The sequence below is a fragment of the Solea solea genome, chromosome 14 (assembly GCF_958295425.1).
Source record: "Solea solea chromosome 14, fSolSol10.1, whole genome shotgun sequence".
Classification (NCBI taxonomy): Eukaryota; Metazoa; Chordata; class Actinopteri; order Pleuronectiformes; family Soleidae; genus Solea; species Solea solea.
In genome coordinates, this window is record NC_081147.1 from 1,228,886 (window position 1) to 1,255,311 (window position 26,426).

Sequence of the window (26,426 nt, forward strand, 5' to 3'; positions counted from 1 at the left end):
ATCTGATTATTCCAATAATTAAGAGAAATTGCTGGAGCGTCGCTTCAATAAAGCTTTACATATTCAGCAGCTGCAGCAGCAGCAGCAGCAGCAGAGAGACCCGCACTGAGGAAGAGGAAGAGGAAGAGGAGCCGCAGAGATTACACTGACCACGGTGATTCAAACTGTCATGCAATCCCATCATGCAACACTCAAAAAAATGGAAGGAAGTGGCATTTTTACATAGTGAAACGTTAGGTTTTACTGGACAAACTATGACTTTAATATCAACTTTATTCTGTTTAAAATCATATTTGGAGTTTAGCCTGCGATCACCAGCCTTCGGCTCGTTCTAAGCAAGTTAGAGAGGATAAATAGTTGTTTCGGACAATTTTAAAAAGAAACAACGACACAAATGTGTTTTTTAATTCAGAAAAATGTGTTTTGATTCAGTAAAATTAAGCAAAAACTTATTTTTTTAAGTTAAAAAAAGCTAGAGGAGGAATCGTTGTAATTCCTGAAAAACTGCTGGTTATTTAAACCCATGGTTAAATATTTGTGATTAACAGTAACGTAAAAACTTGCAGCATTTTTCATTTCTACACTAAAAGTTATGTTGCGCTCGCCAGATTTCAGCAGCTACTTCTAAGCAAGTTAGTGTATAAAAAGAATTATAAAAAGAAGCAACGGCACAAATAATTTTTTTATTCAGAAAAGATTGTTTTGATTCTGTAAAATTAAGCAAAAGCTAATTTTTGAAGTAAAAATGCAATAAGCTTCCATATTTAAGTGAATAACTGCTGGGTATTTACAGATTCCCGATCAAAAGTTAAGGGGAGACTTAAGGCAGACTTTGCTGAAGTTTAGCATGCATTTAGCTCAGGAAAAATAAATGAGGTTGTTGTTATATGTGAATATAACAAGTCTTTACACTTACTGGAAGTTAATTCTCATTTTGTTAAAGTTTAGCCTGCGATAGCTAGCATTTAGCTAAGTTAGTGCAGGAAAAAACTGTAGTTACATGTGTTTTATTAAGAAAGCTACAGCATAGATTTGTTTCAATGAAGAAGTTTTTGATTCAGAAAAACAAATTGTTAAACTGCATAGCATTAAAGTTTAGCCTGGGATCACTAGCATTTAGCTGAGGAAATTGTTCAGAATTAATAAAATGTTATTAGTGAGTAACTGCTGGGTATTTAAATCCTCGGTGACAAAATCCCAATCAAAAGTTAAGGGGAAACTTGCAGTGACATTTGTACACTTCTTACTGGAAGTTAAGGTCCACTTTGTTAAGGTTTATCAAAGCTAGTGCAGAAAAACTGTTGTTACACATGTTTTATTAAGAAAACTTCATCAGATTAGAGATTCTGAGCCAAAACTGGACAATGGCTAATTGATTCATTATTTCTCCAGGGAAAAACATGAAGTGTTCATATTTAAGTGAATAAACGGCGGTTATGTAAACTCGTGGTCACGTATCAGTCACTGAAGATGAGTTAAGTGAAAACTGCAGCGACAAACTGAACTCTTTAAACTTCTGAGACTTTCACTTAAGTCCATTTCCAAGTAAAAGTGCTGAATGCTGAGGTTTTTTTTTTTCATTACCACTTTTAATAGGACTTTTGTTGGTGAGTCCTCTCCTGATGGAGGGATGAAGGCAGAGGAGGACAAGAAGGAGGAAATAAGACGGTGGATGGAAAAGGAGAAGTGATGTCAGCGATTGCAGGTCGGCGTGACGAGTGCAGGACTGAAGCAGGAGGAAGCGACGCTCTGCCTCGCTGATTAGCGGCGAGCGGACAAAGGGCGGCCATGTTTCACTTGTTCGTCACCTCAGCTCAGAGCCCAAGGTGGAGGCAGAGAGATTTCCCTCAGGGAAATGTGGCTCTCAAAGATAAGGGCCGGGGCCCGGGTTGCTCTCCGGGGGGTGACGAGGTACGACGAGGCACCGGGGATCCAAACCTCTGAAGAAAAAACAAAATGAAAGAGGGGAAAGAAAAGGCTCCGTGGTGTGGAACGCAGACAGCAGCAGCAGCAGCAGCAGAGACAGAGAGAAAAGCTCTGAGTCAAACTGCTAAACTTCTCGGAAACTTCAGTTTCCTTTTTCCCATTAACTCTCGACCGACTCTGGAGACAAAACGTCCAATCCCAACTTTCTTGGCTGGAAGTTTGTTCTCAGGTCGTCTGAGGTCGGCGGGATCGTCTGCACAACAATGACTGTAATACGCTGCTCTCGACCTCTGACCTCAGTCTGAGCCACACACACACACATCACTTATTATTAATATTATTGTTATCATCGTCAGCTGAATTCAGACACCACGCGGACAAAAATAAGAATAATCCAGGGAGTGATTGTGAGGGAAAATGAGGGTTTGATTGCTCCGCGACGCGTTGCCGCTCACTGATTGTTCTATTGTCACGACTAACGTCAAACACCGGAGAGTGAATGTATGTGCAGGCCACCGTACTTACACACCTGAGCGTGGACACGCCGTTCAATGTCACACATTCTTACACAATGGACCTTAAACGGTACAATGTCGAGAAGTAATCAGCAGCATTTCAGACCAAAAGACGTGCGCGTGAACGCGTGACACGCTGTAGCTGAGAGCAGTGTTTCTGTAATTACTCAGAATTCCTCAAGGGGGCGACAGAGGTTAAACACTGGAGCTTTAACTGGTTATCGTTTGTTTCGTGGCACGTTATTATTGCGCCAGATTCATTCTTACTCTGCTCAAGTCGTCTCCTCTTAAACTCTGTTGTGCTTCTCAACAGCGCCCCCCTCTGTTCACACACACAAAACAGGATTCAGTGCTCACACAGGTACGCCCCTGTCGTCTGACACGTGAGTTGATTGGATAATAATACGCAAGCAGTAGGTCTGTGATTGTGGCACAACCAGTTCACATGTGTGAACACAGGGGGGCAGTGTGGAGAACACAACAAGATTCTGTCACTAAATCTAGACAAAAAAAACCTTCCGGTGTCACTTTAAACTTCTGTTCTGATCATTTTGTTGTTATTTCATTGTATTTTTTTCACTTTGTTCACATTTTGTCACCTGTCCTCACTGTTAGGTGAAAAGTCAACACTCCCAGGTCCTAATCTGCCCTCATGTGCTTCACCTGTGTCAGGGTGACTTACCCCTCCCCTCTGTCCCGCTGTGTGTTTTCCCAGTATTAAAAGCTTCATGTTATGAAAAAACAACTCTCTTATATCTCAAAGCAGAAGAAACTCACACTATTAAAACATGAATGTATGTATAAATGTTACTCGTTTATTTATTCTTCTTTAAAAAGCGCCTGTTCCACGTGTTTCAGCAGCAGCATCTGTTTCTTCACCTCCTTTTAGACAAAGAAAGGCTCAGAATCCGACTCTCGGCACTTCAGGTGGACGGACGACGCAAAGCATGAGCGAGTAAATTAATTTAAATCCACTGAACGATAACGTAGAATTAATTTTACTTGGGCGTGCCGCACACACACACACACCCACACACACACACACACAGAGTGGGAGCAGGGTTAATGAATGTGACAGAGCAAAGATAAACAGATCAAATATGTGGTAAAGCCCTTCAGCAGCAGAATGTCCATGTTTAGGTTCAGTAATTAGTTGCCACAGTTTTTAATTAGTGTCATGGTCGTCTGGTAGTTCGTCCATGAAGCACAATTAAAATGACCAGTTCTGTTATTAGTGTAAATTAGTGATCAATCTTCTTTAGTTTTTCCCTCTGAACAAAAACTCTAATTTCATGAAATATAAACTCTAATGTGACCTCACTGAGAGAGTTTTTTTAAACAGGAAACTGAAGTTTCTCCCACACCAAACTCCATGGAGAAAATCAGTGATTTTAACTGGCAGGGACACAGGAGCTGCTAGTCCTCTGCTGCCTCGTGTGGTCACTTTGTGTCAGTGAGGTCAATCTGAACAAAGGATTTCAAAAGCCGAATTCACAAGATAACAAAGTTGAACTGAGTGATGGAGGCAGCGGTGGATCAACAGCTCCTGTGAACTCCTGTGTGCTGTGGAGCTTAAATCACTGATTTTCTCTATGGGGTTTGGTGTGGGAGAGTTTACTGTCTACAAACTTCAGTTTCCCGTTGGAAGAGTCTGTTTCACAGTGAGATGAAGACGTGAACATCTTATTAAGACGTCGTAGACTTATACCGACATAGATTTTATGAAGTGAGTCTCTTATTAAGTGGCCATGTTGCGTAGTGTTCGCACAGCACGGACTCTGTTCTTCTCTTTTAAAAAGAAAGCGCTAATACTGAAGAATGCAGTGGAATTACCAATAAAAACAAGATAAACCAGAACCAGGGCACTCCACGCTGACAGATTGTCCCTTTAATCTGGGAATAAAAAGCCCCTTAAACTGTAATCTGTGTATAATTCTAACTCTATTATTGAATTATTCATAAAGAGGCGCAGTTTACTGTAATAGTTCAGAATATTTAAGCTGTTAAACTGCAGGCATTTAAAGCTGCTAATGGTCATGTGTGGCAAAGGTTGGAGCTAAGAGGAAGAAAATCAAAGATTGAGTGGGAAGCTCCTTTTACACTTTTACATCCAGACTGTGCCGACACTCTGAAGCTGCTGTAACACATGTACACGCTTTTGAAAACCACGTCCTTCTACATTTCATGCTGGACCTCTATTACTCAAAGCCGTCCAAGCACAAAATGAGCAAAGTCAGCCGTCGTGCGGCGGCGGGCGGAGGCGAGGCGAGGCGAGATCACGGGCGGAGATTGAAATTAATGGCTTTTCTAATTGGAGCACATGTTTGTCAAGAGTGACGGAGCGCCGCCGACAAGCGGCGACATCCGGCGCTCCCTCTGGCTCGCTGCCACGCTCCAGACACATGATTACAGCAGGAAGCTGCCGTGTAATCCATCCTTCACATTATAAATGAGGTTTTATACTTTCTTTATTCTCCTTTTATGAGAAACATTAGCATTTAGCTCACAGTTCCTGTCTAAAACTGTGTTTTTCCTGGTCTTTTGTTTACTTTTCCCACCGGTTTACCTGACCACGCCCACTGTCTGTCCCTGTGGTTTTCACCAGGTCAACTTGTGTACATGCCTCTGCCAGATTGTAATCGTTCAATTATTTTTGAATTGTTTGTTTATGGCGTTTTTAGTTTTTAATCGCACAAACTTTATGTTGTGCTCTCCACAGCGCCCCCTCTGTTCACACACAAAACTGTCCCCTAGCTCTACTCAATGCAGCGTTACACAGTTACAGCCAATGACGGACCACCGGCCTATTATCCAAGACGGACACAACACCGTACCGCGGAAAAACTACCAAACTGGATTTTGATCATTTCTTTTGGGTGGTGTTTGTTTTTAACTGTTGACGTAATTCAACCTTTCTTCTTGATTTGGTCAACTTTTATTTACTCTTTCGTTCTTTACTCTGCTTCTATCAGTTTTTACATTAGCATTTAGCGCACAGTTCATATATAATACTGTCAGGACTCTGTTTGAATCATGTTTTTCCTCTTTTGTTTAGTTTTCCCGCTGTTTTCCTTGGCCGCGCCCACTTTATTGTCCCTGCTGTTTTCACCAGGTCAACCTGTGTACAAGTGTCATCGTTTAAACCGTGTGTGTGTCTCGCTCAAGGTCCAATCTGTAACATTTAGGAGGATTTATTGGCAAAAAAATGAACGTACAACCCTTAAATATGTTTATATAAATGTATAATTACTGGAAGTACAAAATACTTTGTTGTCATGGCTTTAGAAGAAGACTTTTGTATGTACTTTAGGCAAAAGGATTGATTTATGTCATGTTTCTATGGCATTATACCTGAAACATCAGGACTTTTCCCTCTGTTTTACGTGGCCACGCCCACTGTCTGCCCCTGCTGTTTTCACCAGGTCAACCTGTGTACATGCCTCTGCCAGATTGTCATCGTTTAAACCTTGCATGTGTGTCGCTCTCTCTGGTTTTGTTCCTCGTGTTTGTCGGTCGCTCTCTGACCCAGTTTATATTTTCGGTTTTTGGATTTTTGCCTCGTCCTTGTCTGATTTGGAAAGCTTTGCTGTCGATGACTTTGCCCACTCGCTGGATTAAAGTCTTTCTCCATCTGAGTTCTACATGCACCGCAGTGTTTAAAGGTCCAATCTGTAACATTTAGGAGGATTTATTGGCAAAAAACCTAATGTGCTTCCCATTTTTATGTTTTTATAAGTGTATAAAAATAGTTTGTTTTCATAGCTTTAGAAGAAGACTTTGAAGTGTATTTTAGGCAAAAGGATTGATTTACGTCATGTTTTTATGGCCAGTACATGCTACATGCTATGTATTCATGTTATTATCATTATTTTTTAGGCTTCAAGTGTTACAATATGTCTGAAAAGATGCTACGCTCTTTTGTTTTTATTACAATGACAGTAAGGAAGTTTGAAATTTGAACTGGAACACAGAATCCTGACGAATGAACCCATGAAGAAGAAGAAAGAAATGCCAAACCTGGGAGAGGAAGTGAATGGAGGAGTCCATCTGCCGTCTCACCACTAGATGTCACTAATTCTTACACACTGGACCTGTGAGCGGCAGCATTTCAGACCAAGAGAAGTGAAATCGCGGTTGTATGCAGATGCCAGGAGAGTTTTGGTACTCGGGATTCCTAAGGGTTAAAAACTGAGAACTTTGAATTATCTTTGAATTGTTTAGCATTGCATTGTTAGTTTTAATGCACACACTTTGTTTGTCACTAATTACAGCTAATGACTGACGACTTGCCTATTATCCAAGACATACCGTCCCGCGGGAACACTTCCAGTAGAGCTGCCGGACGACCAAACTGGATTTTGAAAATTGTTTGGTTGTTTTTATTGTGAACGTAATTCAACACCTCTGCTTGATTTGGTCAATTTTTATGCACACTCAAAAATATCTGACTACCTTGCCCACTTTGGGTGACAAAAATACCGCGGCGTCCTGTTCCCCTGCAGAGTCTGTGAGTTATTTTTGTCCAGGAAACGTCATTTGAGTCACTTATAAAGCAAATTTGCAGCTTTCGTCCACCTGTGAAACACAGTGTCTGTGGAGTATCGGAACCCGGAGCATGTGACCCTTCCCTCAACACAGTACTCTCACTAAATCCTCCTGAATGTGCTGAGCTGGAGGAGAAGAAGCCGCCGCTAACAGAGTCCCCGCTGTTCTGACGCTGTCGTCGTCATGAGCTGCCCGAGCTGTCGGTGCCCTCGCCACCACCACCGCCACCGAAATGACAGGAAACCAGAAGTGCCTGGAGGCAACATTCTGACCTCTGCAACTGCACGTCAGTGCAGCGCGGACACGGAGCCACAGTGTGTCTAATTGCACTAAAAGGAGGAGATGTGACAGGCAGGTCTGTGGCTAATGGCGGCCGGTGACTGATGCTCCCCTCGCTGTGGCCTGCAGCGAGCACTCAGCCCGGCGCTCCGTGTTCATAATCGGATAAAGAGCGGACACCGGCTGAAGTGATGGAAACCCCACACCCACTATCTGATCCCTGCTGCTGCAGCGCCGGTTTTTACTTTATGGTTTTCACAGGAAGAGTTTCATAATGAAATTTAGTCTCAGTCGATGGAAACTGAATCTTTGAGGTTTATATTTTATTCCGCGGGTTTCACACGGTCAGTGTTTACACTATAACTTTTCATCATTGTGGACCTTTGTAAAGAACGACCCGACAAACCTGGAGACACATTTGGAGACGAGTCGTCCAGAAATCCATGCAGAGGTTCAGTAAAGACACAGAGTAAATAACACTATTTCATCCGCTCAGCTGTCGTTAAATTTAAAAAGCAGTTCAAACTGAAACAAACCACCACATCTAAATGAACCCTGTTTAGGACTCATCTTAGTACAAAGACGCTCATGTAACTCTTAAAAACTAAACTTAAAAGTCTTAAAAAAGTTAACATGGAAAGAAAGGTTGATTAAAAATACACTTAGTCCTACCTCGAGAACATGAGTCCAGGTCAACGAGGTCCGCGTTAGATGTGGACCAGATGTGTAGTTTAACCACTGCAACCCGATGAAAAGTTGACCTAAGAAGAGCAATCCTCATGAGAAGTGGTATCCGTGCAGAGGACGTGGGACAAAGGTGGCTGAGAACGACAGCGGAGGTCCCATAAAGCAGGGTTTCTCAATCCTGGTCCTGGAGACCCACTGAGATGTTTCCCTGCTCCGACACACCTGATTCAAATCAATGGCTCGTTATCAGGCTTCTGCTAATGAGCTGACCATTTGAATCAGGTGTGTCGCAGCAGGGAAAACATCTCAGTGGGTCTGCAGGACCAGGATTGAGAAACGTCCAGATCAAGAGAGACAAACTGGTGGTAATAAGCAGCAGCAGTGATAAGACATTTCGGTTTCAGATGTGGAGATGAAGTGACTGAAGTTCACATTGTTCAAACTTTCATTTCAGCCGGGGTCAAGAAATTCATTTATGACATTAAAATGAAAATGATTTTGTACGACGACGGCAACACACTCGACACCTTGAGATGGAAAAGCACTCGGAGTCAAACTGACAAAAGCAGAAAGTAATAATCACCAGCTGCTGCTTTAATTGGTGGCAGATTGTTTGTATTGTTGTCAGTGTCACAGCAATAATCAAAAAAACAAACCCACAAGAATCTAATAAACAGAATTAAAGCTCTGACTTCACACCTCCTCTCTCTCTCCCTCTCTCCTCCCACTCTCTTCCTGCCTCGCTCGTCCATGTTCACTTAGCCTCCCTGTGTAACTGACAGGCTGCAGTCACGGAGGTGAAGAGCGCGGCAGCCATTTTCATACCATCAACTCCCACGTTCTGCCAATTAGAGCTGCTGGCAGCGTCTGATGATGGAGCTATTAAAAGAGACGTTGGAGGTCTGTCTGTCTGACAGATGGATTCATGCCTCACGCCTCTGTCTCAATGCGAAAAAAAGAAAAGAAAAAAAAAACCTGCCCGGAGCTCCGCCCACAGATGACACCTCTCACCTCCACATTTAGCTGCAGTGCCTTTAGAATGTGTGTGTGTGTGTGTTCTTGGAGTCGTTAGCTTTTCTGGCGTCAATGCTGACCTTGTCAGGACCAGTAGGACCTCATGGAGACCAACACCTGGCCCTAATGAGGTAGAAGCTCATTTCTGGTTCGAGTTTCGAGGTAAAATGTATGTCGCGGTGATGGTTGAGGTTTGGGACAAGGCTACAAACTCAGTTCCAATATCGTTCCAATTTCTCAGAACCCTTCCCTACCAGATGGTACGGTCAGGGTGGAGCTGTTCTCCACCCACGACAGTCAGCTTATTGGAGCGACTGAAAAACCTCACTGCCTTGAGATCGGTGTAAATAATCCATGGAATTCGAGACAAATGCCCACAATAAAGTTATGTTGTGTTCGATGTCGTAGCAAGGTACAACGTCACGCTATGCAGCCGTCTAGCATTTTGTTTTTACACAACATTCCTTTACTTTATCATGTCAGTAAACATTTTCCTGAGGAATGTATTATTGCCACTTATTTTGGCTCAAATTATCCAAACTTACATTATCTTGTATTCATACATATGCAGATGATACACGAGTCTATATCACCAAAAACCAGATAATTACAGTTTAGTAACCTCAGTAATCTCAGCTGTTGCTGCCATGTGTTTTTCTCCTTTCCACAAATACGTAAATAGAAAAAATAAACGAGAAAGTGAATATTCTGTTTGACAACATCTGCTGAGGTCTCTGCCCTCACAGCGTCCTCGGCTACAAGGTTTCGCCTGCCACCGAACACCAGTGTGATCCGAGCCTCTGTGCTAATAATCCCACTGCACTTAACGCTTTCAGCTTCATGGCTTACACGGCGGAGGAGGGAACCTTTCTCAGATGGGAGGTTTAAAGTTCAAGCTCTACGGTTTCTCTGTCACTCAGGCTTTACAGCAAATCCTGCAATGCTTCTTTTTTCTCCTTCTTTTTTTTTAAAGGTAGACATACCGCTGTCACGAGACCGTCAGTCCTACAAATTAATAGTATGTTATTCTCTCAGGATGAACAGGGGAATGTATTGATCCTGTGACAAGTGAAAACCATTAGTCGAGTTCTGCATTTCAAAGGCAGGAGATGAAAAGTGGTGGAATTGGAGGACATGTGTAGTCGGACCAAGCTGATTAAAGGCTTCGTCTCCGCAGACGGAGCCAAGAATCAAAAGAACACAGAGCTTATTGTCTGTTTGCTGCCATCGCCGAAGGTTACTACAGGATGGATGAAAGTGGTGTGATTGAAAAGAAAAATGAAATATCTAATGGGTGCCTTGGTAACAGTCAGTGAATCATCAAACATAAAGAGCTGCTTTTTGGGCAGAGGGAGATAACAGCATCGCAGCAGCAGATGATTACGCTTCAGCAGCAGCAGCAGCAGCAGCGAGTGAAGATTGATCTGTTGATGAAGTCGCATTTACGAAATACGAAAATCCCAACATTTTCGTTGATGTACTGAGCTTTTTTTCCCTCTCGCTCAAACGTCATCAAGAGGAAAAACCTTTTGTCACATCCAGGAGAAAAGGATTACCACGTAAGAATGTTTGTATAAGTGTTTAATACAAAAGTGGGCATGTTGGCAGGCAAAGAGGTCACTTTATATCCACGGAGATTGACCGATATATCGCAAAACATGAGAGAATGAATATATCTGATGCTTTTTATGAGTTTGGAAACGGGTGTAGAGGACAGTTTTCCACACCTGCAGTGTCCTGACATCTTCAACTTCCCTTCATCTTTACTTTAATGGATGCAATCATTCAACTCTGGAGTCTACCGGCTGAAGAAGTCACGTATAAAACAGCTGTGATGAAGTCATTGATGGCTGAACCATGTGATTCTGCAGCCATGAACTCATCACACTTGTGAGATGTTTTCAACTAGATTAAGATTTTCTGGATCCCAAGTAATGTGACGGACAACTCGACGTGCTTGGTGACCACGAAGAAAGGGCTTGTGAAAACTGAGGACTTCTCTGACTGTTGCCATCTGCAATCTCACCATTAGATGGCACTAATTCTTACACGCTATAACAACTTTACGACTAAATGAAACCCTGAATTTCAGTAGAGAAAGGCCACATAAGGTCAGAGGTTTATTGATGTCGCTCACATTGATAATCAGGAAACACACCTTGGTCAAATATTTGAAGACCGCCCTGTCCTCTCCCAACCGTCGCCTCCGCCTCCTATTCCATGTCCCACAGAGCTGTCGTCATTTATGCCCAGAGACTCCAGAAAAGCGAACATATCTCTCTGCCACTCCAGTCTCCGCCTCCTCCCCTCCTCCTCTAAACGCAGCATTGCCATAATGCGGTCTGTTTCCTGCCTGTGCTCGGCGAGTAGACGGGACCTTTCCTGCTCCCACTGGGATCTGGACTCTTCTAGACTGTTGTGGGCACCGGTCAGAGCAAAGATGAGCTTGACCACCAACTTCACCTGTCTCGTTAGAGTGGCCTCGGCTGCCTCTCTCTTCTCATGCTCAGCACCAACGATGTCCTCCAGTTCTCGGATCTTCAGGGCAGCCGGGTTCTTCATCGTGAACATTTCAACACTCGCATTTGTGACGGCTTGTCGGAGAGTCTCCAGCTCGTTGGTCAGTGTCTGATTCTTCTGAGTCTCCTCAGTGAGCTTCATCTTCTGCTCATTCAACTCCAGCTCACGGATCAGGAACTGACTCTCCTCTGAAGACTGGACCTCAACTGTCTCTATATCAGACTCCTCAGACTCAAGTTCCTGCTTCAGGAGAACATTAGGTAGCAACTCCTCACAAATCTGGAACCGATTCTTCTCTGGAGACTCAACCACGACTATCTCTATATCAGGTCCATGCATCAGGAGAACATTCTCCTCACACACCTCCTTGTCTTGGTGGAGCTGATTGTCCTCTCTCTCAACCTTGAACTCTGTGGAGATGTTAGGTTTAAGTGACAGCTGATCGTCGAGCTGAGACTTCAGATTCTCCATTGCTCTCAGCAGAAGCATCTTCTCCTCAGCAGTGTTTTCCACATCAAGTTTGATCTCCTGTGTTATTCTCTGACAGAAGGTGTCCTGCTCAGTCCTCAGGTTTTGGAGCAAGAGCTGATGTTTGGACACAGTGTCTTCATGACTCTTCTTTTCTTTCTCGAGTTCTTGCTGAAGGAAGTTAATGTGCCGCCTCAGTGTGTTGAGGTCAGCTTCATACATACGGTTCATCTCCTGGTGTGAAGCTCTGACTTTCATCAGTTCTTCTCTGAGGCTCAAGTTGCTCTCCCTCTCCACCTCAAGCTCCTCCATTACCTTCTGACAGAATGCTCTCTGCTCAGGCTTCATGTCGTTCATTATGAGGCTTTTTTGGGCTCCAGTGTCTTTGAAGGCCTCGGGTTCTTCATCAAGTCTAAACTGAGGGCCTTCAGTCTTCTGCCTGAGTGTCAGAACTTCAGCTTCATACTCAATGCTGCAGTGTTGTTGTAAAACTTTGACGCTCACCAGTTCTTGTTGGACACTCTCCACGTGGAAGTCACCTGTCGTGTCTCGCTGGATATCGTCCAGGTCAGCTGTCAGATTTTGTTCTTGGTGTTCATTCGTCAACATGATGGGAGTCTGTTGTCTCTTTCTCTCCGCCGTGAGCTTGTCAGCCATTTTTTGGCAATGGTCAGCTGGGATTGGCACCAGCACCCCCCCGCTACCCTCATGTGGAGGATAAAGCAGTAGAAGATGAATGAATGTCCTCCTGAGTGGAGGACTTTATAGATTAAGTTGTTGTTGCTGTGTCGCAGTGATAATCCAGACTATTTTAGTTCTTAGTCTTCCTGGAATAATTTCTGGTAGGCTGTACAGCAAGAGACACAATGCTGGCCTTCACAGTTGAAAGTTCTAAAATCACGTTCTTCAGCAAGGTCCTTCCACACAGTTCAAAGTTCCTCAACGCAGATCAAAGCCCCTGTCACAGATCAAAGTCCTTTTTCTTGAAAAGTTTTGTCACTTTACATTCTTCCATATAGACCAGAATATTTTGGAGATTTTCCAACGTATCTGTTCCAGTCTTACTTTGAAGAGTCACCTCTGAAATTGGGGGTTCAATTCTAGGCCAGGCTGAGTGGCCTCAAAAAATGAAGCTGCTGCAAAATGCAGAGAGGAAGATTGTTGGAAGGTTAAGGATATAAGGAAAAAATCTAGCTTCATGGGTCTGGATCAGAAGTGAATCTGAATCTGTCTGGTCTCCAGTCCCATTCTGGTTTCTTCCTGAATCGTCAGTGGACTTATCGCTGCTTGAAGATTGCAGAACTTTAAACATTAAACAACTTCAGGACTGCAGAATAATTTTCCGATTTATACCTAAAGATCTAGAATCTGGAGGAGCTGGTTCATATATCAGATCATGTGTCAGTTTTTCCTCTGAGCTGCTGGCAATCTTGTGGGCAATGGAATGGGTTAAGGAAGTCAGACCTGTTCCACCAGGTCCGTCCTGACCTGGTGGTTGAAATCTTATGTTGTTGTTGTTGAGCTGTAATATAATATTTAAGTGGGTCTCTGGACGGTCAGGAGTTGAAGGTAATGAAATGACCTTCTTCTCAAATAATGGCCTCTGCAGTAAAATGGTTCTTCCTCTTCTTCCAGTAAGGTCTTGTCTCATTTTAACATCTCTTATCCCACCTCATCTCAACTAAAATCAAAGTATGGTGTCATAAATGATCTCCTACTATATATAACTAATCATAACTTAACTAATCGTAACAAATTGAAGATTAAAACGTTCTTTCTGAATGCAGAATTTGTTGTTTAGTCCCTCTGCCACGTTCTTTATGGTTTATGTGACTTTACAAAATGGCCTCCATGCCGCACTTTAAAAAGGACTTGAAGCTTGTGATTGACGCAAATTTCCAGAATGCAGGTTCCAGACCCAGTTGACGCCCTGGTCCTCTTGTTTGTATAAAGGCTAATTCTTTTCATTTAGGTTGATTATGAATTAATTAAAACATGAGTAAATACGGAAAATACACACAATGACTGTTCTATTCTATTTTCTACCAACAGCCAATCCTGAGTCCTACACAGAAACTGAACCAGCAGCTTGTACAACTCCTTCACTTTTGGCTCTTTTATCACTGCAAACTCACACCTAGCTCTGTGTTTTCGTCTCCCACACACACACACACACACTTCTTCAATTAAGAACTGTTATTTATAGATGTTTAATATATTGTTTCTCCAACCCCATGTTGGGTTTTTGTGTGTGCTTTTAACAAACTGACACGCTGCAGCTCTGCAGTCAAAGAGAAACAGATGCCATCCTCCCACAGGCTGATATCTGGTAAACAAACCAACCTGATGCCATCGAATTAAAAAAAAAAAAAGTAAAAGAAATAGACAATGCATCTTTATCAGCCTCCCACAACTAATGTGAAAATATATATAACTGTGTAAGAAAGAGGAGGAGGAGGGATGAAGAACACCGACTCACTCGCAAACTCACAGAGAAGCTGAGGTTAGATAATCAGCAGGAGACAGTTCAAGTCCACGTGTTTATGTTTGAAACATAAAGAGATCAAAGGTCAAACATAGATGCGTAGACATGTGTACGATGTACAATACTGGTGTGTACCTCTAGAGGGCGCATTTGAACTTAGTGATGGAGGCAGCAGTGGATCAACAACTCCGCGTTTCCATGTCATTTGTTGTGGAGTTGAAAAATTGTAACTTTGGCGAGAACTTCGTAAACTTGATTCTCTGATTGACGCCGTGTTCGTACGATGGAATTTCGTCCTTTCCAGAAAAGACAGAGCGCAGGAATCCGCATGACTTCAGCCATGTTGGCGGCGTAAAAGAAATACGATCTTCTTTACTGGCCAAAATACGCAGACTTCTGGAATTCACGCCGTTACTCTCGCTAAAGACGGGAATGTATGCGAGAAGTATCTTGCAGCGCGTATGAAGCTAATGATGTGGCACGATACGGAAATTCACGTTTGGTGCAACAGATTAGCGGCAATCTTCTGTATCTCAGGCTAGTTTTCAGCAGAGGGGGCGCTCTCACGTCAGTGTCAGGACCTCATCATACAGTTCACTTCTATCCAGCATCCAGCTAACTTTAGCTGAGCCACGGCCAGAGGCCGGTCCGTCCAAATAGAGCTAACCCTAGCTTCAGCCACCGCTATCATCACACACACACACACACACGCTGGATGTTTGAGTGGTACAAAAATGCAGAGGATTGAAGACGAGAAGCTGCTGCCAGTCTGTTCACACTCTTCATCGTTCCTCCTCTTCAGCTGTGATGAATGTTCTGCCGCGTCTCGGTGTAAGCACTATCTCAGAAAGCTCTGACCCACATATTTTAATTGCTTATTCTCACTTACGGTGAGACTCTATGATAAATAGCAGTTGTTTTTTCCTGCCGAAGGGACTGTTTCTGAGCGGCGCACATCACAGCAGGCTGCTGAGTGTGTGTGTGTGTGTGTGTGTGGAGGAAACATTCTGCTGTGAAATGAGTAAGTTGTTTGTGCTTGATTTTTTAAGGACCGCCCACCTCCTCCTCCTCCTCCACCACCCCCTCCTCGACCTCATCAGCGTCAGCTGTTCTCTGTAATCTTCACTTAAACCGTCAACAAACGTCTCAGACCCTGGAAAGCACACGAGTGAAGTGAAAGAATCAGATCGTCTGTGATCTGAATACGTGAGCGCGCGTCAGTGTCTGTGCCGCTTTCAATGGATCACAGAAGATTCACTGAAGGCAGAATGTGGAAAAAAATATGCTTTTTAATATTGTTTTTCCAGGCAACAACTGGGGTTTTTTTCGTCATCTTTTTCAACCCGAAGCATCACATATAACAGGCCTGAATAAACTCATGATAGTTTGCAGAAAAGTCTTGATGAAAATGTGTTTCATGTTCTGTTTTTGTTAGCCGTTAGCATGGCAACATGACTCCACGGCGCCAACTTGAATTTGCCCTCTCAACTCCTTGGTCGAAGATTTACCATATTTAGTACGCACTTTTGTCAGGTCAGTAAAAACAAAAAAAGTCTCTTGGAGCCACATTCTAAACCCATCAGGACGTCAGCCATTTTGGTTCCTATGCTTACTTGGCTTTAATTTTGTCATTTTTTTCTTGCTCTTCTGCCAAAAATGTCAAACAAACTCATGAAACTTTTACGTAAAATTACAAGAAAGAACAGATGTAAAATTTTCATATTCTGTTCTCCTTTACCTAGTAACATGGCAAAATGGCTTCACAGCGCCCCCTGTAAGCGAGTATATGTCATGTAATTTGGTCACATGGAACATTAAAATCAAAAGTTGTCAATGGTTTCCGTCATTGAATTGAATTTTGATTGAAAAATGCACCTAAGTATCATTTTTGTTTCCTCCACATATTTAAATCTGTCGTCTTGTTCTTTTTCTGAAAGAATCACACTTTTGGGGGCGTGACTAAAGTCTTATGACTTTGCCCAAACTGAATTACATTTTACATATTTCGTAATTGTTAGCATTGGAGTGGTAAAACGGCTCAACAGCGCTCCTTGAAGTCAGTCCCTGGAACCATTTTTTACGCATATGTATTTGATCAGTATAAGCCATGAAATCTTAGGCAAACAGAAATTCGGCCATTTTGAGTTTTTGGCATACATCAAAATTGCTAACTTTTACTTGTGAATCTACACTTTAGTAATAACATTTTTGACTGTTTAATGTGTATATGTCGACTTTCACACAGACAATTTATTAGTCACATTTTACATTAAAAGGATTGAAAGGCTCATATTTCTAGTTTTTCAGTAATTTTCCTCATGTGATTTAAATTTTTGATAAAAAAAAAATAACAAGGCAAAACTGACGGAAATTTAAACATCTCTTACATTGGTCGAGATAAGTTACTTAAACTGACACTTATTTTCTTGACTGAACTGATTTTGACAATTTATACCTTACAATTTCACACCAACGCGCCAATCCTTTCATGCAACCATTGTTTCAGCTTGTTATAAAAATAATTATATCTCACGGAGACAAAAGTTTCTCAAAATTAGATTATTATTTGTCGAGTGCAAAACTTTCCTGCCAAAAAATTTATTTCCCAGAAACAAAGCTTATTTTACTTTTTTTTTGGAACGTATGCGGTGTGAAAATCTCGCTGTATCGTCCAACATCACACACACACACACACACACACACAGACAACAATACAAGTCAGAAATGCTAAAAGTCTTCTGAGGCCAAAAGTAAATAAGTTTCTTAAAGTCAAAATTCTTTTCTTTTTCATTGTAAATGAATCCTCGACGAGTTAATGACTCTGAAACGCTCATTACGTTCGCTTTAATTTCATTCCTTGTGACTAATGTCTGTCGTTTCTGAGCTGTTTAATTTATTTATTTCTATTTCTATATTTTTTTTTTTGGGGACGGCTGTGAGCAGATGGATTCGCCCACGTGAAGGTTTCTCTTCCTGAGCTCAGTTCCTCCTCCTGATCTGTTCCAGCCTCTGGTTCTCAGTCCTCTGCAGAGTTTGACTCTGACGACGCGAGAAAACGCAGCGACAACAACGACGACAACAACGACAGCAGCGACATGTTGTTTTTATGAGACACAGCGATGATTGTTGTAACCTGTGATAAAACCTCAACGCTGACTGACACACGGAACACATGCTTTCTGTTTATTTACACGCAGCAGACAGAGGGAAGCAGTTGAACGCTGTAAAAAATGTCATTTAAGACGGTTAAATAAGCCTTTTTTTGGAGAAATTGGTCTTACTTTCATGTTTAATTACCAGTAACACGCCAAAACAATGTGTTAAATACAGAAATCAGAAACCATCACAGACTGGTGTGTTTACATATATAAAGGGATACATTCTTAAATTAAGCTTAATCAAGAAAAGTACTCATTTCTTTGTTTTTTGTAAGTACAAATTTATAAAATATGGCACCAGTTTTGCTGTGTGTCGCCTACTTTTCCTCGTTTTTACGGAGCATTTTAGTCTAAAAGTGGCTGAAAATTTACAGGCTAGTTTCAAAAATTCTAATCAAGCAATATGTGCTTACCTCATTGATAAATTCAAATCAATTCCCTTATATTTGGTGTATTTCTAGTTGAGCAGTTTTCCCATGAATCTGCAAAATACGCTGCCAACAAAGGTCACTGTTCCCCGGAGAAGCGGCTCCTGGATTTGATTAATCTTACTCATTACATCTACTGTACAGTTTTACAAGGGATAGTTTAGGTTTTTGAAGAAAAAAAAAACACTTAGTCCAGACTCAGCGAATTAAATCTACATTGGTGTTAGTCTACGATCTCTTTAAGAACACGTTCACGTCTTTATCTCACTGTTAGACGGACTTTTCCAACAGGAAACTGAAGTTCGTAAAGCGTGAACTCTCCCACACCAAACCCCATAGAGAAAATCAGTGATTTTACATCACAGCACACAGGAGTTGTTGATCCACTGCTGCCTCCTTTACCAAGTTCAAATGTCTTAATTTGTGACTTTACTGTTTGAAATCCATCGTTCAGCTTGACCTCAATGACACAAAGTGACCACACGAGGCAGCAGTAGAGCAGCAGCTCCTGTGTCCCCGCGAGCTAAAATCGCTGATTTTCTCTATGGGGTTTGGTGTGGGAGAGTTTACGCTTTACGAACGTCAGTTTCCTGTTGGAAAAGTGTGCGTAACAGCGAGATTAAGACGTGAACGTGTTCTGAAGACACCGCGTATGTTTGATGAGGTGATTCTTTGTCACTTTGAGCTGAAAACACCGAACTGTTCCTTTAACAGCATCCTCAGGTCGGCGAGCGCCTCCCGTTAAACTGACAGAGCGAGTGAAACAGCGAATGTGACGTTACAGTAAACAGTCCCAACCTGAGAGTGCACATTAAAAACTCTGCCTCACTGTGCCAGAACAAACGCCGCTGACGGCTTCTCCGTTCGCCCGGATCTGGACCAATCAGCGCGCGGCGTTTTTTATCTCCGCCGTTAAGCCGCTCTCATCTGCATTCCTGCTGAAAACGCCGTCTCTCCTTCCTTCCCCCTTCAGATCGGAGGAGCACTTAGACCTTCCATCAAAGGATCTGCATTTGACAGATAACTGTAATTCCCTCCACTCTCCACTGTGTTTACTGACCTCACATGAAAGTAGCTTTGTGTGGCAGATTTGCATCCTCTCTACTTTAGCAGCGAGTACTTCAGCCAACGCAGAGTTGCAGCGTCATGTGTTTCTCTGCACACACACACACACACACACAAAGAAAGAAGAGGAAAAAAAAGAGTGTGTGTCTGTGTGTGTGAGAGAGGAGGCGAAGTTAAATGGCTGTCACTAAGCATTAACCTTCACTCTACGTGTGTGTGCATGTTAAACTTTAAGACGTTTGGCACAAGTTTGGCTTCTATTTTGAAGGCGAGCGCTGCAGAAACACAGAAATGTCCCCAGTGACTCTGGTGTGCTCGCTACAGGCTGCTTTATTTACTATATTATTACTTTATTACACAGTTTTTAATTCTCTCTTAATTTTGTCTTAATGGCTCAAGGTTCCTTTATATAGTTCTAGTTTTCCACTAAAACGTATTCACAGTGACGAGGGTCGGAACCCCAGTGGCCTAATGGACAAGACACTGGCCTCCTAAACCAGGGATTGTGGGTTTTAGTCCCATCTGGGTTGGCTGATTGTTTAATTGGGTAACCCAATGAGTGGAAGGGAATTGGGCTTGTAAGCGAAGGGTCTCCTGCTCAAATCCTGGGACCGATTTCCAGGTCTGGGGTGCCTGTGAAGATGATACTCAACCCCCCATTGCTCCTCAGACACAAATAACACTCTATGTTTGCTTCTCCATCCGTGATAGTTCCTGGTACCTGGTGTAGTTTTTAGTTCCTGTATCAGCTCAGGTCGCTGGAACCTCGTCAGAGCAGGTACCAAAAAACACACCCGGTACTATCAGTGATTGGAAAGCAAATAAAACGGTTCTTAACGTCGACCCGTCCCGGATTTGAGAAGGAAACCGTTTAGTTAGAAGCCCAGTTGTCTTCCACTCAGCCAAAAAGCAATGAGCCACCCCAGATGGGACTCGAACCCACAATCCCTGGCTTAGGAGGCCAGTGCCTTATCCATTAGGCCACTGGGGCTTGTTGTGCTTGGCACAGGCGCGTGTGTTCTGGCCCTTGTTGAGGTTAATACCAGGTCTTAACGGGGGCTAAGTGTGGAAGTGATAACATCGTCAAAAGAACCTGTCACATTCTCTTAGTGCTGATCAGCCCGTCGTGGCCTTGAAAAGAATAATGAAAGAGAGAGAAAACAGAGACGTGTGTGAAGTCTTTGTGTTTGGCAGCCGCAGCACCGGCAACACAGACACGAGAAGAAACGCTGCCAAGAACCTCAGAGCTGGAGGCAACATCAGCAAAGAGGAGCAGCTACTGCCGAAGATGACTGATCTGAGCCAACGACGCGACATCCGCTGAACTCGCGCTCCACATAAGAACAGGGAGAGGACTTTAAAGTCATAAACCCGAGCCGCGATCATCCTCGTGACGTAGAAATAGATTAACGGGGTACGAAAAAACAACAATCTGGGATTAAAGAAAGAACGAAAAACAAATGTGGAGGATTAAAAGCAGCAGCAGCAGCAGCAGCATCTCAAGTTGTGCTGATGCAGAAATCCTCAGCGGCTTCAAAGCTCCCTCTCATTGTCAGCTATAAAAAGATTTACACTTGTTTGCGATTTTTGGGAGAAATTCACATTAATGGTGTCAAACAGTCCAGAACTCGTAAACACCTTTCATCTGATCAGCGGCTCGTCATGTGTCTGAGAACAGTCCAGAAACACTCGCACGTACGTAAGTGTGTTTGTGTCACAAAATAATCCCATCAAAATAAAAAAAGCAGTGTTTTTCGGACTCCACCGACATGTTAATAACTTGAGTTTCCACCTGATTTCAGTGCTGCTGAAATAGCTTCAAAAAAGGTGATTTTTTTTTATTTTAATGACGTGAAAGGTGTCACTTTTATGTCATATCGATGTTATATTTGCTGTAAAACTCAAAAACACACTGTTTTTGTCGAGTCATGCTTGGAACTTCACTGATTAGCATTTATCTTAAACTGCCGTGGCTAACGTTCCATTTAACATGTTTAATCTGTCTCAACAAAACTCTCGCTAACTCTCAGTCGAACACTTTCATAAAACGGTGTCAGAACTCTGTGTTGATCATGTGGGGGGTTTATTTTGGTACTCACTTGTTCAGAGGGGTATTCCAGAAAGCGGGTTATGTGAGAACTCTGAGTTTGTTAACCCTGAGATGAGGGAAACTCTGAGTTATCCGTTCCAGAAAGAGAGGTAACTTAAACTCTGGGTCTGTTACTGCGGTAACTTACTCTGTGAACATAACCTGCTCGCTGGCAGGTTTACTATAAGAAACCCAGAGTTTCTACCTGTCTTCTCCCACACGAAGAAAGCAGTTAGACATGGATTGCCCATTCATTAGAAATCCAATCGACATCGAAGCCGTATTTATTAGAAATGCATTACGTCGTGAGAGAATCTTCTGACCCAGATTAGACGTTTTGATTAAAAATAAAAGACAAATTCACATGTGATTTGGTTCTTCTTTATTCTCTAAAAGTACAAAAGCAACAGTCAGGATTTGTAATATAGTTCCAACTATTAACATATTTCACATATTCACCTGTTTCACCATGACAATGCACCCACCTCAACTGGCGTTCAAGTAATAGAATTTACAAGTCTGTTTTTCTGATTTGCCGGTCCAGGTACACCATTTCTTTCTCGGTTTTTTTGAATGGTTTTCATTAGGTGCACCCTGTACAACTCTTTTACCGGCAACTCGGAAACATATGGACGACATTTAATTCCTGCAGTTCTACATACAGATTTAACATGGTATTGACCGAAAATCTCACTGTGTCAAGCTGTGCTCTAGAAGTTGATGGACCCTCCTCTTGGTGATGCCCAGCCATGTTCTGTGGAAGGACAAGAATGTGCTAGTTTGTCCATTATCTATGCTCATCACTTCAGTGTACATGTCAAACTCCAAATTACACTCAAGAATGTAAATGAATATGAATGGGTAGAGCAGTGCCAGTAGCTATACATAATATTAAGACACATAGGACCCTCCGGATCTCTCCCTGTGGCAGCAGACAGCGTCTCCTCCTCCTCATATATATATATATATATATATATATATATAAATAAAAGTTTTATTTAAAAAAAAGACATAAGTGTATACTTGCATCTGATGTAGGCACTTGTGTCCTGGGGGGTGACAGGCTCAGATGAGCTTCCCCCGGGGATGCCTTCAGCCACAGGGCGACCCCTGTATTGGCTGAGAGCCAGCTCCTCAGCCCCTGACAGAGGTGGTGGAGGTGGCCCTCCACCCGTTTTTCGGGCCTCTGCCTTCTTTCTGTTGGCTGAGCAGAACTCAATGTTTGCAATCTGAATTAATATTTACGTTACGTTTAATAGCCTTAGTCAATTAAAAATAAAAAAATAAATCAAAGTGAGGTGCAATCATAGCCTAGCAAAATATGCCTTACCTTTTTGAATGATGTTTTTATGTTTCATTTTGAGCTGCTTCAAAGTCCTCTTTTCTCCTGTTGGATTGCACCTAAATGAAACTCAGATTTCATTCCTACTTATATTCATAACTATATACTATGTTATGATCTTACGGTTAAATGTTACGTCAATGGAATAGTACATTCAAACTTACGCGTTGACTCGGGCAGCATTTTTCTCCCATGCGGTCTCTCTCTCCTTCGCTGCTGCAGCTGTGTTGCATTCGCGGCGAAATATGTGCTCATATTCTCCGTAGCCCAGCATAAGGATCTCCAACTCCTTCGCACTGAAATATGTTGATCTTTTTTTTTTCTCGGTTGTCATGGTGACTCGTGGTATCGGGGCTCCATTGATGATGGCTTTTTATAGTGGTTGTGCACGCGCGTACCTCGAGGTTAACATACTCAGAGTTGATTGAACTAACTCTGATCAGCTGTTCTGGAACCGGATACTCAGAGTTTCCCGACTCAGAGTAAGTCAACTCAGAGTTCAGGGATAGACTCAGAGTGTGTTGAACCTGCTTTCTGGAATACCCCTCTGTTCCTCCACATCCTGCTTGTTCCTGGTCTTTGTTTTTGTTTTTTTCCCTCCCTTTTCGTGACCACACCCACTTCCTGCCCCTGTTATTGTCACCTTGTCAACCTGTGCGACCAGCGCTCACCACATGTTGCTGCTTCTCTGTCGTTGTCTTTGCTCCTCTTGTGTTTTGGGGTGAAATTTGTGCCTTTTCCTGGTTTTTTAACGTCTTACTGTGATATAAGTTTGCAGGATTTTGAGCTGGACTCGTTTTCTCTGCGTCTCCAAGTCTTCCAGTGTATGTTACAGGTGGTTATCCTAGCCTAGCAGTTAGCTTAGCAGCACATCAGCCTTCATTTAAAGCAGTACAAACACAAGTTAGCTTGGCTAAGTTTGTGCTTATACAGAGGCTTAATCCACAGTTAGCGCCACAACTAATGATTAATTGAGTAATAGATTGGTGCGTTAAATGTCAGAAAATGTTAAAAATAATAATAAAAATAAGCAAAGACACCAGGAAAAGTTTACATTTTAGGAGCTGGAAAAATCAGAACATTTTAAAAAGACAAAATAGTTGACAATTAATTTATTAATCTGTCAATAATCGATTAATCAAATAGTCATTGCAGCCCTAGAAACAGTGTAATCCACACTAAAACGAGTTAAATAGAAAAATAAAACTATTTTTGAGTTGCTTGTTTTGTAATTATGGGATGTAGCATGGTCATTTGTCACAGAGCAGAGCTCATGCAGTCACAGGAGCCAATGACATCAACTGTTTAAAGAGATTTCTTGGGTGTTTTTATTGTTTATTTAAATAGTTTTTCAACATTTTCAGAAACGGAAGTTTAATCGATGACAGAGGAGCAGCTTTCAAAATGAACACGCCGTCGACACCTGAGCTTAAATGTGTTCATCAGCTCGTAAACAAACACAGTGGTGGAACAGCAGGGGGCGCTGTGGCCTAATTACAAGCCTGAGTCGCAGATCATTGAGCTGAAACAGCGAAACCACAGAGGAAATCAACGGCTGAACGTGAAAGGGTTTTTGGCACTTTTGAAAAAAAAAACAAAAAAACCCTGAACGTGGAAAACAACACGGCAATAATCATCTGTGTGAAGCAACACATGTACAACTGATCCATTACACACACACACACACACACAGACACACACTTCACGCTGTTTCATCACACCGCTCTAACAAACGGGGGGAAAGAAAAGGTAATTGCACGGCTGCCTTTTGGACGACTCTGTCCTCTGCAGCTTCAATTATGCAACAAAAAAACACGACAAACATCGACTCAAACTCACTTTGGTGGATTTTTAAAGGCCGGTGTGCAGAAATCTGTGTTTGACTGTTTGTTTTCATGGTTTATTTTCGGCGTTTGGTTGTAAAAATCAAGTCAAATTCGTCTCGTTTTCAGGGAAATGTGTAATAATATTGTATTATTGAAATCTTTTAAATGACCGTATTTCTACGACAGAATTTTATTGATCATTTCTGTAAATGTAGCAACTATGAAGTTATGTGGACTGATGTTTTACTTTGATTGTATTGATTGTAAAAACACATATTGTCCCTTGATTAGGAAAATAAATAATAGCTTTGTGACTTTATTAAATTTGTTTGATCACAATGAGACAAATAAAAATCTGAAAAACAATGGGATGTAGGCAGAAATACATGTAAATTCTTCTTCTTCATTTATTATAATTAAATAACCTTTAAATAAGGTGATGTAGAATTGTTTCGCTGAATATAAAGCTAATATTGTTATATTGGTTCCTTTTTTCTGAACAAGTTTTTATAAAGACATAATTAGATTTGAAACATCAGCAGCGTGTGGCGGCTTCACCCGCGGGTTCTCCGCGGCGTCTTCTCTCCCAGCTTGCCGTGCCGTGATCTGCTGTGCACATTAGTATTATGGATTTGGGTGCGATATGAAAAATCACGTCGAGCCCATTTGCCATCTGTGACACTCTGACAGTTTATGCTGTAACTTAAAATGTTCAACTCTGTTCAAATGACCTTTAAATACTTTTATTTGGACTCTTTGGAATCAATCATTCTCTATGAGGTTTGGTGTGGGAGAGTGAGTGCATTAAAAAGTAAAGTTTTTCTGTATAATTATGTGTATAAATGAATATAAACATTTGTTCAAATGAATAAAGGAGAAAAATAAGTTAATTAAAAAAAACCTAATTATTATTACTGTTGTATTATCCTCTCCCTAAAAAAACACTCCTGTGGATGAATCCGCCAACTTTTCAGGGAGAATTTTACCTGAAATAAACTATGTTGTTTCATAAATGTTGTTTATTACTTATTTATTATTTCCAGGCTTTGCAAATCTCTTCCAAGGTCAAATTCAAGCACTTTCACGATCCATTTAAAAGCTTTTTCAAGCAACATGTTTATACAACTGCACAAATACAAATATCACATATATATATATGTGTTTGGAAAAAGCAGAATTAGCAGCCAAATTATTAGGTACACCTGTTCAGAAGCTTGTCAACGCAAATGTTTAATCAGCCGATGCTAAAACAGGCCTTTATTTTATTTTTCCATCTAATTTGTGAACTGTTTACAGGGATCCGAGGATTTCAAGCGACTGTAATGAAGCCTGAATGTGGCAGAATGTCAAAATTCACACTTTGCTTTGTGTCTCGTTTTCCCCCCCGAAGGTTTGCAGGGAAGCAGCGCACAGCAAACACATCTGTTGTCACAAATTACATCATTGTTTGCTCCCGAGATCGTGAGTCCACACTCGGACATTTGAGCGGACGAATGTAAATACGAAGAAACGACGTGTGACACAAACAGAGGCGGCAGATGTAACTGTGTGTGTGTGTGTGTGTGTGTGTGTGTCTCACTCTGCTGGCTCTGCCGGGCCCTGATGCCACAGTTACATCATCTGTATTCATTACTGCTGTTTGTGAAATTAGCGGATGGGGGGGGGCAGACACACTGGATGTGGTTGTCATGGCGATGTGGCGCCTCGCCGGAGGGCGGGGCAACAACATAGCGATGAAACTTCCCCCCCGTCAGCAGGTTCTTGGGGTTTTTTTTGGAGAAAAAGTTTCTATTTCGCCTTCACTGTTCCCACTGCTTTTCCCCATGTGGACCCGGCTCGGACACTGTTGCCATGGAAACGTAGCCGTGAGAGCGTACAGCATGTGGCTGGCGAGCTTCGGCGGGGAGGAGGAGGAGGAGGAGGAGAGAGCGCCCGTTGTTGTCATTTAGAGAAAAAGGAGAAGTTGGGATGGATGAAATCCTCCTCTGGCTCGACGTGCGCCGTCATTCATGTTTGAGCTCAAAGACAAATCTCCACAGAAGACGCCGCGGCGTCTCCTCTTCCTCCTCCTCCCACCTG

General features: G+C 42.3%; 1 protein-coding gene and 1 non-coding gene across 2 annotated transcripts in view; both read right to left on the reverse strand.

The window, feature by feature from the left end:
* Nucleotides 1-12,830, reverse strand: part of LOC131472441 (paramyosin-like) — a 30,128-nt gene extending 17,298 nt beyond the window's left edge. The window contains exons 1-2 of the mRNA XM_058649623.1: nt 11,125-12,830; nt 7,938-8,026 (exon numbers count right to left, since the gene is read on the reverse strand). Coding sequence (XP_058505606.1) covers nt 11,130-12,611 — 1,482 coding nt within the window. The 5' untranslated portion in view covers nt 12,612-12,830 and the 3' untranslated portion in view covers nt 7,938-8,026; nt 11,125-11,129. The remainder of the gene's footprint in view (nt 1-7,937; nt 8,027-11,124) is intronic.
* A 7,178-nt stretch (nt 12,831-20,008) lies between these two features.
* Nucleotides 20,009-20,081, reverse strand: trnar-ccu (transfer RNA arginine (anticodon CCU)). Its single transcript has one exon. It is a non-coding gene; the product is annotated as a tRNA-Arg (tRNA).
* Between the last annotated feature and the right edge of the window lie 6,345 nt (nt 20,082-26,426).